We start from the raw sequence: 18,309 nt of genomic DNA on the forward strand, positions 1-18,309 counted from the left end.
CAGCACCATAAATGCACCCATTTGGGGAGTTTGCATGTTCTCTCCGTGCATGCTTTGGGTCTGTCCAGGTACTGGACTACTCTAAATTGGCCGTAGGTGAAAGTGTGAGCATCCCTTGTTGTCTGTCTCTATGTCAGCCCTGTGAATGACTGCCGACCAGTCCAGGGTGTACCTGCCTCTCGCCCAGTGCCAGCTAGGATAGGCCCGTGAGCCCCACTGGGGTAAGCGGTATTGAATATAGATGGATGGATAAATGCACACACATCAATCATGGGTCAAAGCATTTAAATTTGGTTGATTTGATAAAAGTTGAAGTAGTCTACCAGATGAAGTTCTGTTTGGGAGCTGGTTAACCGACTCTTACTGGACTGAGCTGAATGATCCGGATCACTCAAAAGAGCTTAAACTCCCATCACTACAGCTGCTGTGTATGTAGGTTAGATAGTGAGAGTGTTTTTTCTTTCTTCATATGAAACTGCAGAAATTAAAAGGAAACTTTCTGACATTTGTCGATTTCACTCGTCAGTGTGAGAACTCAGGCTGTATACTGGACTGTAATGTGTGCACGCTGAGTTTCAGTCAGGATACTTGCATGGCGAATGCCAACATTAGCCCACCACTGTTAAAGAGTTCGATGCATTCAGTCTGAGCAAAGGCAGGTTTAAAATCTGTTCCCCCCACTCTACCCCATGGCAGTTTGCACTCTTGTAATAATACAGCACTAGCTAACATTACATAGTGTAATTAGCATATCATTGCTCTTAGAACATATCAGCTAATGCTGCATGTGTGTGCAAACTGCTAATTAAACAACATTAGTCATGAATAACAGTCAGATTGCAGGTTTTATTCTGGTGTCCTGTTTCGCTCGTAAATAAGACGACTTGAAACTTTATAATTACTGCAGGTTACTGCACGCATGGATGTTTGGTGTGGAGTCAGGCTGCAGCTGACGTGACAATCCCATTTAATTTGACAAAGTAGCCAAAAAGAGCTGCTCAGATTTGCTTTCTTGTAGCTATAAAATTTAGTTTCAGTAAGCTTAGAGCGGCTCTTATCTTTGATATTCAGTTGTTTTTTTACTATTACAGGCCAAATTTCCAGCGGCGTTAAAATTTACTGCTGTTGAACTACCTCTGTAAATCTGTCCAACAATTCGCTCACTTTTACTGAGTGTTGTGAGTGTATGCTGTGTTCCCCTTTGGAGATGTAAAAAGTTATCTGTGGCCAAGTATTTCTAAAACAGATGTCAACATGCTCTTCGACGTTACTGCGGGCGTGTGGGTTCACTCCAGGGCTCTGAGGTCGCTAACAGTCATAAATAACCGTGTCAGACGGCGCTGTTCTTCTTGTTAAAGGTTAAACATTGTTCTTTTTGTATGCCAGTGTTTGCAAATGTATCTGAGACAAGGATTTCTTTATCACAGGAGCTGAAAATGGCACGTAATTATGACTGGAGATCCGTGACAACGGGCCGGCTGGAGAGGAATTCTTCTTACATCTCGGCTTCATAATGAGCTGTGTGTTTTGCTTACAGCTTCATCAGGCCTGAACATAATGACATACAGGTTTTGCCCATTAAAAACTAATGAAATGAAAAAGATTGTTTTGCACCAGCGTGGTGTTCCTGGTTCTTAAGCTGCAAATGTCATAATAATGAGCTTTCCTCTTTTCTTCTCTAGTTCAGCAGCATGTTTGGACTCGCACGCTCGCTCCTCTAATACCTGCATCACATCTGCTTAGAAAGTAGGATTTATATTTGTCTCATCTTTCTATCCATCATGTCTTATGAAAACTGTTCATAATTTCAGCCATATAATCAAATTAAACTGCTGATTCATTTCACTTCATCATCCACGCTGACTTCACCTTCATCGTGTTGTGTTTGGGAGGATTTCTGTTGTTTTGTTCTGGCCAATCATGGATCATTTTCCTTCAACATGGCAGCTGCAGCTGAGTTTTTAGGAGCAGTTAATGTTTTCAGAGTTGATTAAACAATTAAGATGATTTAAAAGTCGTTTTCTCTGTTTCTTTAACCACCACAGCTGTTGATTTTTGGATTAAACTTTCATTTTTGTGCAAACTTTTGGGAATGTTTGATATGTTCTGACAAGATTTGCAAAGAAATATTACTTTGACCACAGTGTTTCAGCAGAAACATTCCTTACAGGAACTTTAATTTGGTCTTATATTTATAATTAATCTGATCTTACAATCATTCATTCTACCTTTTTTATTTTTCTTCTTGAATTGCTTTATTTGAACATCTTTAGGTAAGAGAGCACAGAAGTAGACTCAGACATGAAATGCAAGTTGAAAAAGTTTTCTGACAAAATTTTAAACAGCAGTACAAAATAAAAAGTGCTTTGATTTAGCTCTTCAAATTACTCAGATCATGAACAGGCTGTTAATCAGTGAAAGAGCTGTGATATTGTACCAGCAGCATGCTTCCAGACTCAAATAAACTCTTGATAAAGATCTTCCTCAGGTGTGCTGGAGTCAAACCACCTGATTGCATGCAGGTGTGCTGCTGCCAAGGAAGTCGGATCAGGATTGTAAAGCCTGTTTCAGACTGGAAGCTTGACACGCGCCTCATCTGCAACATGGCTTAAAGTCATGGCTTCCAGCCTTTATGTGCACTGCATCTCATGCGCCTGATACGAGGGGCTCAGGTGTGGAGAATTTAGTGATTCGAAGTCTTACATATTTTCTTCTGCACGCTGTTATGGGCCATAATAGACAGGAAAATGATAAATGGAGAGCCACATCTACCTTGTTGTTGCACACATGCATTCCATGTTAGTAGAACATGTTTAGAGTCTGTTTCTTCATGACCCTGAAGGTCACCAGCTTAACCTCCTGAGCTTTTGTTTGGAATGCATTTCTAGTTTCTTCCACTAATTGGGGATAAGTACCTGATAAGTTTAAAACCTCAGTCTGGTCTTTGAAGAAGAAAGTAAGTTTTTCCACTGATGTCTCCTGAAGGTCCCGTTTCTGTGGAAAAGAACTGGAAAGGTTTTTGAGCATGCTGGTGTTCAGTTGTTGGGGGTCTTCAGTCAGTGGGGTTGGTTGTGTCATTTTTCTTCTTTTTCTTTATCTTGTTAATTTTATTGTTTCTTTTTTTTAATGAATAGGATTAAAAAAAAAACAAAAAATTCAAAAAAAATTCTCAGAAATTTTCCTTTCCAAAATTGATAGAAAATTCCCTAAAATGATTTTTTTAAATCTGAAATTTCTGTGAAAATTTTTTACATATATTTTTGTAAGTAATCTATATGTCAAAGTTTCTTCAAATACACCCCATAGGAATTTTGTATTTCCAAAGATTCCAGGTAAATTCCTGATCATATCCAAGCAAATTTCTCATAATTTCAAAGCAAATCCTCCCTGAAATAACATTAAATTCCCAAGAATTTACAATAAAAACCTTCCCAAGTTTGCATGAAAATGCCCAAAAAACATTCAAAGTGAATTTAGCCTTCACACTTCCAATGAAACTCTTAAAAAATACATATCCCCAACATCTCCATAAAAATACTTAAGTGTCCATGAAAATTTCCTAAAATATCCAAACTGATTCCTTTCAAACTTGCATGAAAATCTCTGAAAATAAATAGAAAATTACTTAAACTGATAATATGTTAAGGCCAAACTGTGATGTCCTTTTATGTACTTGCAGGGTCTTTTTTTCTTTAATCTTGTATTAATAAAAACTGTCTGTCTTCCAACTGGTAGAAAATATGACAGGAGAGATGAAGACAATATGAGTGCACTTCTTGTTTGTGCTTTTCAAAGCAAAAGCCCGGTTTAGCATTTCTTTGGAGAAACTCCTTTTGCTTGTGCAGAATGATTTTAACTTTGATCCTTCTCACACTACACTGAATCAAGCCACTTGTAAGGAGCTTTACTGAGGAAAAACTGAAGAACGACGGCAGGGAGATGCAGCCAACATGCAGAAAACTCTCGCCTAGTGTGGAAGCTGCCGGGTACTTAAAGGTCACATATTTTAACCTTTAACACAAGTTTATATCGTTCTCCGATGTCCCCAGAACATGCCCCTGAAGTTTGTTGCTGAAAAAACACTCTAGTATTGAATTTTTGCATCTCTAAAAACCTCTCTGTTTCAGCCATGCTCAGAACGAGCTGTTTCTGTGTCTGTGGCTTTAAATGTTGCCGAGCTGTCTGACTCCGCCGCTGACTCCCCTCCTCCTCAGGAAATGGATTTGGCTCTCCTGATCCTCTTCTCATTTGGCAGCTTGCAGCTGAGACGAGGATCAGAACAGGATGGCAGAACTTTCCCCCAAGAGGCGAGGGCCAACAGAGCCTGGGGGCGGGGCTAATTCCCCACATGGCATCATGAGGGGAAAATCTGAGAACGGCTTGTTTCAGCACACATTTTTTGAAAGATGGGGAAAGAGACGGGGGAGGGAATGTTTGTTTCTGTTTTTTTCTTGGGGGGATTGTGGACAGGCAAAGGGCACATATTTTGCTAGAAAAGTGTATTTTGCATAACATGTGACCTTAAACGGATTGCATTTTTGAAAGAAAGATGGATATCAGAGGCCCAGTAATTTGAAACAGATTTTCTGCCTCACTCCGCAGTCACACTTCTATTTTTGTCTTCAAAAGAGACCTTAAACAAATACTTTTAACTGCATATAGCAGTATTTAAGTGCTTTGAACTACAGCACAAAAATTGTTCTCCTGTAAACTGTATTATGTTCCTGCTTTTAACTTTGTGAATATGAATTTGTTGGTATTTTTCTCCTGACAGGAGCTATCAAATATTTATGTTTAATATGAGGTGGGACCCTCTTATAAGCCCTTGGGGGTTTCTTTTGTCCAGCGTGTGCATTTAATATGTTTCATGTATTCCTTTGTATTATTTTAATCTTCTTTCTTTTGCACAAATAAATAAATCTAATCTAAAATCTAATATCCTTAAAGAGGATGAGTGATAGTTTATTTCTAATGATGCATCTTTTTAATACTTTAGTCTGTTGTAAACAGTTTTCTGCAGACATTTCAAAATAATCTAAATGTTTCTATTGTTATCATTATTATTAGGACGCAGGGCATAGTGTAGTAAATGACAGATGTGTCACTATTAAACAGTAAGGAAATTTGATTTGAAGAGCTGTTAAATGCCTCGGTTTGCATCAAGACATAAGCTACTGTGTAAGAAGTGATCATAGGAGGATTAGTTTAAACATTATATGTACATATATTTAACCAATTAATTGCAAATGAATATACAGTTTTACTCAGTGGAGAAGGCTCTGCCTGAAAGATGCTCCCTGGTTTTGGGATCAGCTGGCCGTCACCTGATCACAGCTGGGCGCATGACCTCAGTGTCCTTTTGTGTCTTTCAGTAGTATAAAAGACAGTTTTTCTACTCATGAAGCTGATTTTGTTACCAACATAAAAAATGATGTAAAATCTTCCCTTTATTTTAGTGACATAGTCCGCTGCTGCATTTAAACCCTCCACCTTAACAAAAGGAGGCTAACTTACGATGTAAGACAGAGTCCGCTCTGTATCGGAGGGATGAGGGAACAGTTTGACGAAGGCCCCAAGTGTCTTAAAAGCACCTGAAGGGAGTGAGGACTGAGGAGAGAGGAGGCTTCTAGAGGAACTCAGAGAAATGTTTCCTCCTTTAAAGTCCTTTGATCAAGCACAGTTAGGTTGGACGTTCAGCATCTGCTGAAAACATACACTTCTGCACAGTTCATTACTTTTCGTACGGTTTTAATCTCCCTGTGCTGAAGCTGGAATATAACAGTTAAACATGCATGATGAAACGATAAAATATATTAACCCAGGTTTTAAACTTTCTTCCAAACTAATCTTCTAAATCAGAAAAGAATAATCCGGCTCATTCAGAGATCTGAGACTGGGCAGCACGCCTCCATCACTTTGGACAATCTTCAGAAAACGACATTAATCCAGTTTGAACAAAACATGGAGGGAAAAAAAGATAAAAGAGAGTTTTTTTGGCCATATTGTTTTTATCTCTCCGTCGGACCTAAGTCCTTGTGACAGACCTCATCTGGTTCTAACTAGAGACTTCAAACAGAAACATCTTAAATTTATATTTGCCCCTAAAAATAAGAGTCTAAGAATGAAAGGGTTATAAATCTCTCAATAACGCCCAATAAAGTCAACATCTATCCTTTTTTTATGATATTGCTATCCATTTACTCCTTTGGTTTAAATTATAACACTGCAGATGTTAAAGAGTGCTGAAATAAATGCTAAGAAACCTACAGACTGGTACGTTTTTGTAATATTATAACTTGGCTAAATTATACCAGCAGTCTGACTGTAATGAGTTTTAAAACTTCGGCTACCATCTGGAGGTTATATGCCTCCACCTGGTCGACAATACAGGAAGTTAAAGCCCAGGGGTGAGTAAAGAAGAAGGGCTTGGATGACTTTTATGGCATCTGATTGTTATCTTAGTGTTTTGATATCGCAGGTGCAGCTTTTAATAAACTTTGCAGAGCCGGTTAGATGTACAGCTGATATGAATGCAAAGTTTGAAGAAAATCCCAAATAGTGTTTTTAACCCTTTGACATATCAAGACTCTAATCGCCACCAAAGCCCCATCTCTCTACTATCTATTATACGGGGAATCATTAATCATTAATTATTAAAAAATGAATAAGTCAATTCATAAAACTGGCATTTTAAGGGTTAAAATCCTGGATTTATTATTTGGTAGTTTTGAGCAAGTTTAAAGCTGTTTAAGGGATTTATAAAAAAGGGAGAAAAAAACATGAATGTATGAGGATTAAATAGCAGTTTTTATGTATATTTTTGCCTCAAAGGTGTCCAGAAGGTGAAAATGCATCAATAGAATTCAAATAACATGTAAGAGTAAAACACGGTTAATTTAAACAATTCAACAAGAAAGAAAAGTTTCTAAAAATCATGCCACAAACTGTAACACAGATAGCACTATAACTAATAAATCATGTTAACAAGCAAGGGCTCAAGATCTTGACCTTTGACCTACAATGTATAAAATCTATTTAGTTTAACCTTGAGTCAGAGTGGGCATTAGTCTTAAGTATGAAGAAGATCCCTGAAAGTGTTTTTGAGATATCCCAGTCAAAATCAAGTAATGAACATGAGGTCCTATGACTTTGACCTTTGACCTATGATGTGTAAAATCTATTCAGTTTATGCTGCCAAAGTGGGTGAACTGTTCTACAACTTTCACCCTCTCACCATTCACAGACACAGATTTTAATCCAGTAGTGTACCTGAGATAACATGCTCATAAGCATTGGATGCATATCAGGCCCCAATGATTTTGAACTCTGACCCTCAAAACCATGCAGATCGTTCTTAATTCAGAACATTTGTAAAAAAAAGAGTTGAAGAAAACCCCTGAAAACATTTTTGAGATATCATGTTCACAGCCAAGGAATGATCATTAGGCCAAATGGCCTTGACCATTGACCTATGACCTCTACAATCTAATCAGTTCATCCTTTAGTCAGAGTGGCCTCTATTGAAAAGTTAGAAAAAAATAGTCTGTGTGTTTTTAAGAAGGCCCATTCAGAAGAATGGCCAGGATAAACTGTTGAAAAGAGGGCCTTGACTTTGTCTGACCCAAAGGCGTAAAAATTCTATTAAAGACCCTGCAAAGTGAAAATAAATCTGTGTTTAGGTTTGTTGTATGATAGGTCACTGTGTCATGAACCCCCAGGTCAAATAAAACATCTCTAAGTTTATAAATTTGAGCTTCAAAATCATGAAAATGAGGCAGTAAAATCTGCTCCAGGATGGTGTGGGCGTGTCTGTTGAATGAGATGAAGCCACGCCCACTCAGGAGAAATACGATCCTCTCAAATAAAAAAAATGCTTCAATCTGAATTGAGGAAAGCAGTCACGCCATTAGCCTGCCTCTTGACCTTTTGTTGACCTTAGAAGAAGAGACAAAGTCTCAACTCAAGGCCCGGGGACCAAATCGGGCCTGTGGAACTGTTAACTGGGCCATCATCCTTGATGATTCGAGATATCCTTGTTAAGTCATAAAATATGAAAAAGTAAGGAGTAAAAATATTTAGAAAAGAAGTCAGGAAGGTGGGAAAAGAAATTAATTTGTGTTTTAATCTCATATTTTCAATTTTGCATCTCACAATTAGGAGTCAAATTTAGGATTTGACTTTTTATTTCATACTTTGAGCATTTCAACTCATAATTTTGACCTCTCATAAAATATTTTGAGCTTTAGGATTCATAATTCTACATTTTTAAGTCATATTTTGACCTTTTTAACCAATAATTTTGTTTTTTATCTCATATTTTCAACTTCAGACTTTGACTTCATAATCCCACAGTTTGACCTTTTAGACACAATTTAAAATTTTGAATCGTATTTTGACTTAATTTCATGATTATACTTTTTATTTCATATTTTAATCTTTTAAAAATCATAGTTTTTTCTTTCTTTTTAATATAGTTGCCTTTTAAAAAACATTATTTTTCAATGTCACTCTCATGTTTTGACCTCTTTAAACTAACGTGTACTTTTCTCAGATTGTGAGCCTTTAAACTTATCTTTTTAACTTTTTAAATGTCAAAATCATTTATCAGTGCTAAGTTTTTTCATATTGTATTTCTGGTGAAATGAGGTTGACAGTTTATGGTTAAAAAGGTGACCCTGTTCGGCCCTCAGGTTAGACCTGAATCCAGAATCCGGCCCCTGCTCTGATCGAGTTCGACACCCCTGATATAAATGATCCGTTGACCGCTGTGGCTGATGGATTTGACAACTTTACCTCACAATGAACAAAAAAACAGCATTTTTGTTTTACTGTACTGAGATAAACTGCTCTGTGATTTTTAGATTGTAGTGTTGGAGGGGCGGGGTCACCACTGTGGGCTGGTGACATCATCAGTCCACATATTGGCCCCACCCACAGGAAACCCAGCCTGGAAAGGGGTGAAAAACTTCGGTCTCATTTCAGTCACATGCAGATCTCAGTGTTTTCACATGTTTACAGCAACCATATTCCTAGAGTGTTAAGACACAAACTTTGGATTTGACTTTACAGGGTCTTTAATCGTGATAATTCTACTGAAAACAAACTCTTTCTGCCACTGTGTGTCACCATAACTGTGCTGCCATGCTTTAGCCCCCATCCTTGTGTCTCAGTGTCAGCCTGCTGATCAACCTGAGCTAAATAATGAGACTCTCTCCTCTCTGTCCCGCTCTCGGTCTGATCCACATTCCAGTTCTCGCTTGGTTGGACGTCCAGCTGTTCACAGCATCTCCTCTCTCACAGCGAAGGAGTCAGGTCGTGTTTTCCTGCTGATACCCCTCCTCAGCAGCAGATAGATGGACTCCGCATCCCACTTACAGATGTTTGTGATCATTGCTCCGGTGAGATTAAATACAAGAGGGATGATGACCAGAGATTCACCTCGCAGAGCGGCTGTGTTGTTTTTGGATGCTGACGCTCCCATATCTGGCTGGACGGCCATCTTTCATGCGTCGGAGAGTTTCAGGGATAGATGTGCAACCAGCGAGGGCCGGCTGAATAATCTTTAGGGTTCATGGAAAAGTTCACAGGCTGAACAACTGAGTTTAATATGCACCATATGAGTTATGGTGTTGTGCTGGATTGGGGTCCCTCCAGAATGTCGGCGCTCAGAGCAGCGATGTTATTTCCTAGGTGGACGAGAGCCATGTGGGCTCGAGGATGTCAGACATCATGGATGTATTTATGGTGTGTGCGTGTGCATGCATCCATCAGTGTCTCTGATTTATTCCTGTTTTTTTTTTTTTTTCTGGAGGTTTAAGTACGGGCTGACGTTTGTCTGCCACGTGTACGACTTTTATAAAACCCCTGCTTGTATTTACAAAGATATACTCGCTCCACTGTCCAATTTATTACAACAGAGGCAGATAAATGGCTGCACACAAATCCATATGTCATGGATGTGTCAGTCAGTTTGAGGTGCAGCTCTTCCTGTGGCTTTTTTGTCCAAGGTGCGTCTGACTGATGATTTTTAAAAACTGAACTCAGAAAAAGACTTGTCCAAAAGCAGTAAAAAACAGATTATCTGAATATTTCTTTGGATCAATAACATGCTGCTTTGTTGTCTTAGGTGCATGCTACTGTGGTTGGGCTGTTGTAGAAAGGAAGATCTGGATACTGCTCACCTCAGTGCCTTCATTCTCCCACAGTAATGGGAAAGAAGACATCCATTGCCCCTTTGAATGACTTATGTCAGCTATTGTCTTCAGCGTTTATCAAAACAGTTTGGTTCAGTAGAGTTTAGCCGTGGTTTAGCAGTTTAAGCCCCTGATCTTGTCCATGATTCTTCGAGCTACTGGTCTCACTCGTGAGAAAAGGAGATCTGTCTCAGTAGAACCGGTTGTTTGGCTCTGAAACTGCTCTTCATTTGATACCACTTTGGTTTTTAACACTGGATTAAATAACGACAAAGGATGGAGGAAAGGAAACTGGCACTCAAATGGGAGCTTATTTTAAAGAGCCGTAATGTAGAACAGGTTTGTTCTCGAAGAGCACATTATCACTCACACAAGGTTGATTTAATTGATTTCACACTTGTAAAAACAAATATGAGGCTTAATATTAGGTTAAGTAACAGGTTTCAGCCTTTTCGAGTTGGAAATGTTCCAGTCATGGACACTCTCGTCAAACATTTAACCATTCTATTGCAAAATAAATCAAATGTTTTACCTCGTGGAAAAGGCTCTGCTCAAAAGATGCCCCCTGGGTTAATCAAGCAGCATGCTTTGACTTTCTTACAGCTAGAAACCCCCATATGGATAGATACATAAATGACAGTGCATACTGAATACAATCAAATTTTGTGAAAAGCAATTAAATCATAGTATGAATTTATTTTCACATGTTGATAGCCATGAATCTGAATATGAGGGTGCCACAAGCTTTATGCTATAAAGGAGGAGGCTGGGGTGGAGGAGGTTAAGCTTTGCCAGCAGCAGCAGCAGCAGTGAGGTGCATCAATATGAAAACAAGCAGTGTTCGGTGAGAAGGACGACATACTAAATACGCGGCTGTGTTGAGAGAAAGAGCTGTGATTGTCTGTGGGAGCTGGGAGGCGATAGCTAGGATCAGCTGGATGACAGCCATGTCCTGCATGAACGAACGCTGAGCTGCATTGAGTTGGCAGGAATTTTTTTTCCAATTTAAATGTATATTCCAGTGTTCTCAACCAAAAATAGTTGCGCTAACCTTGCAAGTTTCCCCAGAAAATGTTGGCTCATGTAAGATCTTTATGTTCTGGCGCATAATTTAGGAAACACAGTATAATGTGTTGTATCAACTGGTTCAGTTATCAGTAGTGCACCGAATACTTTAATTTGTTCACTCAAAATTAATAAAACTACAATTTTTTTACAGTGTAGTTACAGAAAAAAGTAGTTCTGTCAATTTTAACGAGAGAACAAAGACAAGCATTTCACTGCAGTGCTATTTTTAATGTTTTTAATGTCCTTTAACTAAAAGATCAGGGGTCCTGATTAGCTTTAAAGTAGGACAGTAATAAGGAGGAAAACATGCTGATTTTATAACAGCAAACAACCAAAGTACCAAACATTTTCATTTCCTCATGCCCTCAGATCAGAAACTGTCTACAGATGTGCTACAGATGGAATTTCAAAATAAAAGCATAGCCTAAAGGTGACAGTTTAGATCAATGTTTTGACTTTCTATCGATCTGATTGGATAACTGGATAGTTACACCCCTAACCAGGAGGTCTGAAGGCCTGAGTAGATTGTGATGTTGATTTCCTCAGTGCCAGGTGAATCTGTTGTGCTTTGAAAATAAATCACAGTTTCGTAAAGTGCAGGGGTTATTCAGTGTATGTAGACCAAGATTATTATAGTCAACTAAAAGTAACTAAAACTAAAATATAAAAATTATTTTAGTTAACTGAAACTAAATAAAAATGAAGCTTTAAAAACAGACAAAAACTAACTATAAAAAAATCTGTGCTAGGAAATTAACTAAATGAAATAAGATTAAAGAAAGATCACCTTAGTTTAAGTCTTTGACAGCAGACTGACTGACATGTTTGCCCAAGCCTGGAGAGAGTTAAATGCCCTGATGTGATTGGAGAAGACTTCACACAATGGTCATTTTTGTCTTAAGTCTAGGACCCTGTCTAGGGTCTCGCCTCTGACAGGTTTCTGATATTGCCAAAAAACTAAAACTAACACTAAAACTAATAAAAAAAACTAAACTAAAGGAAGGATTTTTGCAAAAATTAAAAAGGAAACTAAACAAGGAACCCAACAGGAAAAACTAATTAAAACTTTAATGGTAAAAACAAAATAGAAATAAAAACTAATGAAAAACCCAACTCTATTTTAACCTTGTAGACATTCTCTGATGGTAACTGTAGAGTACAGCTCCACTTTGAGCTTTAAAGAGCTAACTTTCCTACGCTCCCATTCATTCCTAAGGCTGTCCGTCACTCCCTGACCCCCAGTGGACATTCAGGATCGCAAAACAACCTATTGGAACATTTCTGCTATTTACTGCATTTTATTTTGAAATTCAACATGGATACTTCCTGTCTGGTGGAATGTTGGGCACACTCTTTTTTTTTTTTCTGGAATGTTGGGAACATTTCGTGTCCTTTGATCCAATGCGACTGATCACATGACATCACAGAACATTCTCAGAACCCTTAAATAGGCGGCCAAACAGCAGACCTCATTTGTCCTGTTAGTGACGCCAGTCTGACAGCACGTGTTTGTATCAAGCTATCGCAGCGAGATATTCAACATTCATCGTCATTCATCGTCATTTCAACGGTTTTTGGATTGAACAAACGCACAAAAATGCAGAGAAGTGTGCCAACAACCGAGAGTTTTGGTAGAAGGGGCGTGGTGAAAAACGCCAAACAAACTTTTTCGGCAGAAAAGACGCCTGAAACCATGGTGTCTCAGACATCTGCTGAAACCCATGAGGAATCATGGTCAAATGACGAAAATGAGTCATTTGTTTTGAGTATCAAGAACCCAGATTCTGCGAAAAAGAAAACTAAAAAGAAGAAGAAAAAGAAGACGCTCCAGTGTGGGGAGGAAGAAGAAAACCCCTGGAGTCAGATCAAATGCAGCTTTGGGTTTCCTTCAGGTCTGGAAACTGAACTCGATTGTGAAGACCCCCAAGATCCAGGATTCAGGTTTTCACGAAGACGTTCAGTAATGCTGCAGCTCGGAGAGCCTGTCCCGGCTCAGCAGGTTCCTAGAGAAGAGCCCAGAGAGAAACAACCATCTGGGAAGACTCCTGAAGATATTCAGTCTGCGGCTGCAGATGACAAGTTTCAGGAGACCAACCAGGTCCTGGTTCAACTCCCTGAGCTTGAGCAGAAACCAGAGGGTCAGGCAGCCAAAGACTCATCAGACCTGCTCCATGCTGAGGTCCCGACAAAACCGGCCAAAGCATGGGCAGAGGTGGTGAAAATGGGGATGGAGACGCGTGAGCAGCAGCCAGAGGGGCAGGCAGCCAAAGTCTCCTCAGACCTGCGTCTGCTCCATGCTGAGGTCCCGACAAAACAGGCCACAGCACGGGCAGAAGTGGTGGAGGAGGGGACGGAGGACTGCCTCGCCAAGCTCAGAAAGGAGAACCTTGGACTGAAGGGTTCGCTTTCCCGGGCTAACATGGCCCTGCAGAGCCAAAGGCAGAGGTCTGAGCGAAATAAGACGAGGCTGGTGGGAAAAATAGATGCACTGAAAGCTGCAAACCACCAGGCAAACGTCGAACATGAGGACCTGAGGAGACAGTGGGCAGAGGAAAAGTCCCGCCTTCTGGCTGGGTCCATCGTTTCTCCATCAAACCAGGACCAGGACGACCAGGTGCAGAACATAAATTTGGAAAATGAGAGGTTGGGCAAAGAGAACTGTGCTCTAAAGAGTGAGCTTAAGCAGGCCCATGAAGACCTGGAGAAGATGAGGAGGGAATTAGAGGAGGAGAGGTCCCGTCGGATGGAGAACTCTGCAGAGAACTCCAAACTGAAGGTGGAACTCAGCCAGGCCAAAGAAGACCTGGTCCAAAAGGAAAGATTGCACCTCCTGGCAGAGATCAACAGGGCTGCTCCAAATCAGGAACATCTGAGGAAGAACAAGGTCTCCAAAGAAATAACCACCCTTCAGGCGGCCCTCAGCCAGGCCAAAGAAGACCTGGCGAGGAAGGACGAGGAGATCTCCAAGATTAAGGACTCCATGGTGCAGGCGAAAGCAGACCAGAAAAAGCAACGCCTGGTGTGGAAGGAGGAACGATCTCGCCTCATCACAAGCCACCAGGAAGCGGTCTGCAGGTTAGAGAGGGAACTCAAAGACTCCCAAAATGAGCTCAAAAACAGCCAGAGCTCATGGGAGAAACAACATTTTGAGTTTCTTATCTCTCATATGGACGAAAGGGCCAAAGCCAAAGCAGCACTAGACCAGGTCCGAGACAGCTTAGAGATCCTCAGAAGCCAGTATGATGAGGAGCGATCCCGTCTCCTGGCAGAACATGAGGAGGACTCTGTAAGGATGAAGGCTGCTCTGTGTAAGGCCAGAGAGGACCAGGCAAGAGTGGAACGCCAGTGGGACGAAGAAACGTCAAGACTCCTGGGAGAACAGCGAAAGAAAACAGCGCAGCTGGAGGAGGAACTGGCAAAAGCCACGGAGGATCTGGTCAACCACAAATCCAAGTGGGAGGAGGAAAGATCAGGACTCCTCAGAGAAAGTGCCAGCCTGAAAGACTCCCTGCAGCAGATGGAGACAGAGAAGCTGGACTGGCTGAGAGAAAAAGCCTCTCTTCTGGAGTCTGTGACCGTCCTCACGCAGACTCTGGAGGAGAGGGAAGAGGAGAGAGCCAGGACGTCAGAAAGTCTGCAGCAGAGGATGAACCGACTGGAGCTCTTGCTGGAGGAGGAGAGGAAGAAAAAGGAGAAGAAGAGGGGAGGGTTTCTGAGCTGTTTTAGAAGACGTTCAGGAGCCTCAACCTCTGACTCCTGACCCCAAACCCTCCTTCCTGTCACCTGATAACTGTCTGTCGAGAAGGGCTGCATGGTGGGACGGTGGTGAACGCCTAGGAGGAAGGTTTCTGGTTCGACTCCCTGTTGGACAGGAGCCTTTCTCTGTGGAGTTACCATCATCTATCGTGCATGTGTGGGCGCTCCGGCTTCCTCCCACAGACTATAAACATGACAGCAGCTTAACAGGTGACTAAACATAATACAAAAAAATAAAAATAAAAAATAAAAATCAGCTTTAAAAGCATGATTCCTTAAACATCACAGTGACAATAAAAACATTTACATATTAAATGAAAGTCATTGATGCAGTAAGTGCACACAGATGTCTGTGCCGTCAGTTAAGTTGCTCAATAAAGACTCATCTAAACATAAATCAGTTTAAAATTGCATGAAAATATTGAGAAGAGTGTGCTGTTTTCAGAAATGTTGGGATAAAGATGTCAGACATGCTTTATTAAGAATGGTCCATTTTAAAATGCAGTACAGTGCAGAACTTTTGGGCATGTTTGTGTCAAAAACTGAGAATGAAGGAAGGCGTAGATGTGGCAGGTAAACCCACCTGAGTGCACCATCAGGCAAGGCCAGCACATCAGGAGGGATAAAGGGGAGAGCTTTCTGGGACCCTGCAAAACGGGGGTCCATGGAGGTCATCAAAATCATGATCCATTAAAAAGTCAAGCTGTGACAACCGTATTTTATTTTAACCTAAATAATAATCACTCAACACAACAAAACTAGTATTTATTTATGCTGCAGTACAATGAAGCCATTTTCAAAAAGTAAAACCTTTTTACTAAAAGGGAATTACTTTTTTATATATATAATGATAACAACATGGACGGGCACATTGAGCTCAACCATTTAGAAAGTAATGCCAGACGTCAGGATGCCAAAAACAAAGTGGAAAAGTTGGGATATCTTTGGTAGAAAAATAATCAAATATTTGCAAAATGATGCAAAAGTGAGTGATAAGTGGTGGTAATGAGTTAAAGTGGTAAAAAAGAGGAAAACTTGGTTTGAAGTGGCAAAAAAGTAGTGAAAGATGTTTAAAGGGCCAAAAAAGTGGTATTAGTGTGTTAAAAGTTGCATGAAAATAGCTCAAAGAGGTTGAAAGTGGTCAAAAAAATGGTGAAAATGGGTTTAAAATTTTGGAAAAAGTAGAAAAAGGTGTGGAAAGAGGCAAAAAATGCCAAAAGTGGAAGAAAAAAGTGGCTAAAATTGGGTAAAAGGGACATAAAAAGAGGTTGAAAGAGCAAAAATGTTGTAAAAAGTGACACAAATGGGCTTATCATGGGAATAAAAAACTGACAGATCTGGCCAAAAATGGTTAGAAAAGGCAAAATGTGGTCTGTTGATAGAAAATAGCAATAAGGTGTTAAAAGGGAATAAGGGGAGAAGATGGGCCAATAGTGGCAGAAAAAAGTGGCAGAAAGTGGTGAACGTGGAGTTAAAGTGACAAAAATGAATTACAATTTCCTGGAAATAGTGACAAAAAAAGCTGCAAAATGGGTTGAAAATGGCAAAAAAAGAGCAAAAGTGATTAAAAGTGGCATAAAAAATGACATGAATTGTGAAAGAAAAAGGAAAAACTGCCAAAAAAAAAAAAGTCGCATATATAGGCTGATTATGTTGAAGGTGCCAAAGAGGGGATAAAAGTTAATTAAAAGTAGCAAAAATGTGGTAAAAGAGGAGAAAATGGGCTAACAGTGGCAGAAGAAAATGGCAGAAATTGGTTGAAAATGGCAGAAAAGCAAAAAAATGTGTTGAAGATGGATCTAAAGTGGCTGAAACTGGTTATCAGAGGCTATAAATAGTGGTTAAAATGGGCTGAACAAAGCAGAAAGTGGTGATGATGGGTTGAAAGTGGCAAAAAGATGTCTGGAGACGCTTAGCGGCTTAGCGACAAAAGTGGTGAAACTGGATGAAAAGTGGCCAGAAAAGTTTTAATATTGCAAAAAGCATGGTCAAAATACATTCAAAGTGGCAATAAAGCAAAATAGGTTAAAAAGGCAAAAAGTGGTGTTAATTGGATAAAAATCGTTTAAAAAAGGCCAAAAATCTTAAAAATGGGAGTATTGGCAGTAAAAAACTGCAAAATCAGGTTAAAAGTGGCAAAAGTAGTAAAACTAGGATGAAAGTAGAAAAAAAGGTTTTGAAAGAGGGAACATGTGCAAAAACGGGCTAACATGACATAAAAAGTGGCAGATTTGGGTTAAAAGTGGTAAGAAAAGGCAAGATTTGGTTTAAAATGGCAAAAAGTAGTTAAATGGGTTTAAATTGTCATAAAGTTGATTAAATGGGTTGAAAGTTGATTTAAAAAAAAGCAGAAATGTGTTAAAGTGGCAAAACAAAGTGATGAAAATAGGTTAAATGTATAATTAAGTGATAAAAAAGGTTTAAAGTGGCAGAGAGTGGCAAAATGGGTTGAATGTGGTGAAAAGGGTTAAAAGTTGCAAATGGATTATCAGTGGCAATAACAGTGGAAAAACAGGTTAAAAATGGGTTAAAAGTGAAAAAAAAAAATGGCAGAAACAGGTGAAAAAGGGTGAAAAGATGTAAAAATGTGGCATGATCAAACAATTTCAACACCAGAACTAATAAAAGCTCGATAGCTTTTAAGCTCTAAAATGAGGAAACTGTTAGCCAGGATGCTAACACCAACGCTACTAGTCTAACACATGCATGGACATTGTAAATACAAAACAACCTGGGACGGCCCATTCTCTGGGTTTTTCAGGGGCCCAGCCAACTCCATGGGCAGACCTACCATCAGGTGGGACGGAGGATTCACACAAACCTGTGCTCTGGATGTCGTTGCATCTTACCAGGGAGAATGGGAAAACAATCAGCTGGAAAAATAACAAGTCCACACCCTTTAGGGAGGAGTAAGGGGTGGATGAGGTGAGTAAGCATGGCCGAGGGTACCATCCCGGTGGGTAGCAGGGCTGACATGAGCCCTCAGTCATGCTGTGGATGCCCCAAGGGCCCAGAACTGCCAGAAGTCTCCAGGTACCTGAAAAGGCTCGGACAAAAGACGTGCTGTTGACGCATGAGCCGACGTGTGTCAAGTTGAACTCACTTGACAACATTTCTTTATTGAAAGGAGAACAAAGAAGCACACTGAAACCTCTTACTTGCTGGAAAAGATGTTTTTGCTTTTATTCCTGCAGGTTTTTAATTTGCCAACTAGCTCCATTAAAAGTCTAAAAAAAAAACTATAGCAGCTGTTCAAGTGAGAATCCTTGCTCTCAGTCAAGGTTTTAAAACA

At 39.9% G+C, this 18,309-nt stretch overlaps 1 protein-coding gene across 1 annotated transcript; it reads left to right on the plus strand.

Annotated features, from left to right (window-relative positions):
* The first annotated feature begins 12,954 nt into the window (after positions 1–12,954).
* Positions 12,955–15,021, plus strand: LOC121514180 (trichohyalin-like). Its single transcript, XM_041794280.1, has one exon. It carries the CDS (start codon positions 12,955–12,957, stop codon positions 15,019–15,021), a length of 2,067 nt encoding a protein of 688 aa, XP_041650214.1.
* Positions 15,022–18,309: the final 3,288 nt, after the last annotated feature.

This window comes from Cheilinus undulatus, linkage group 8 (genome assembly GCF_018320785.1).
Source record: "Cheilinus undulatus linkage group 8, ASM1832078v1, whole genome shotgun sequence".
NCBI lineage: Eukaryota > Metazoa > Chordata > Actinopteri > Labriformes > Labridae > Cheilinus > Cheilinus undulatus.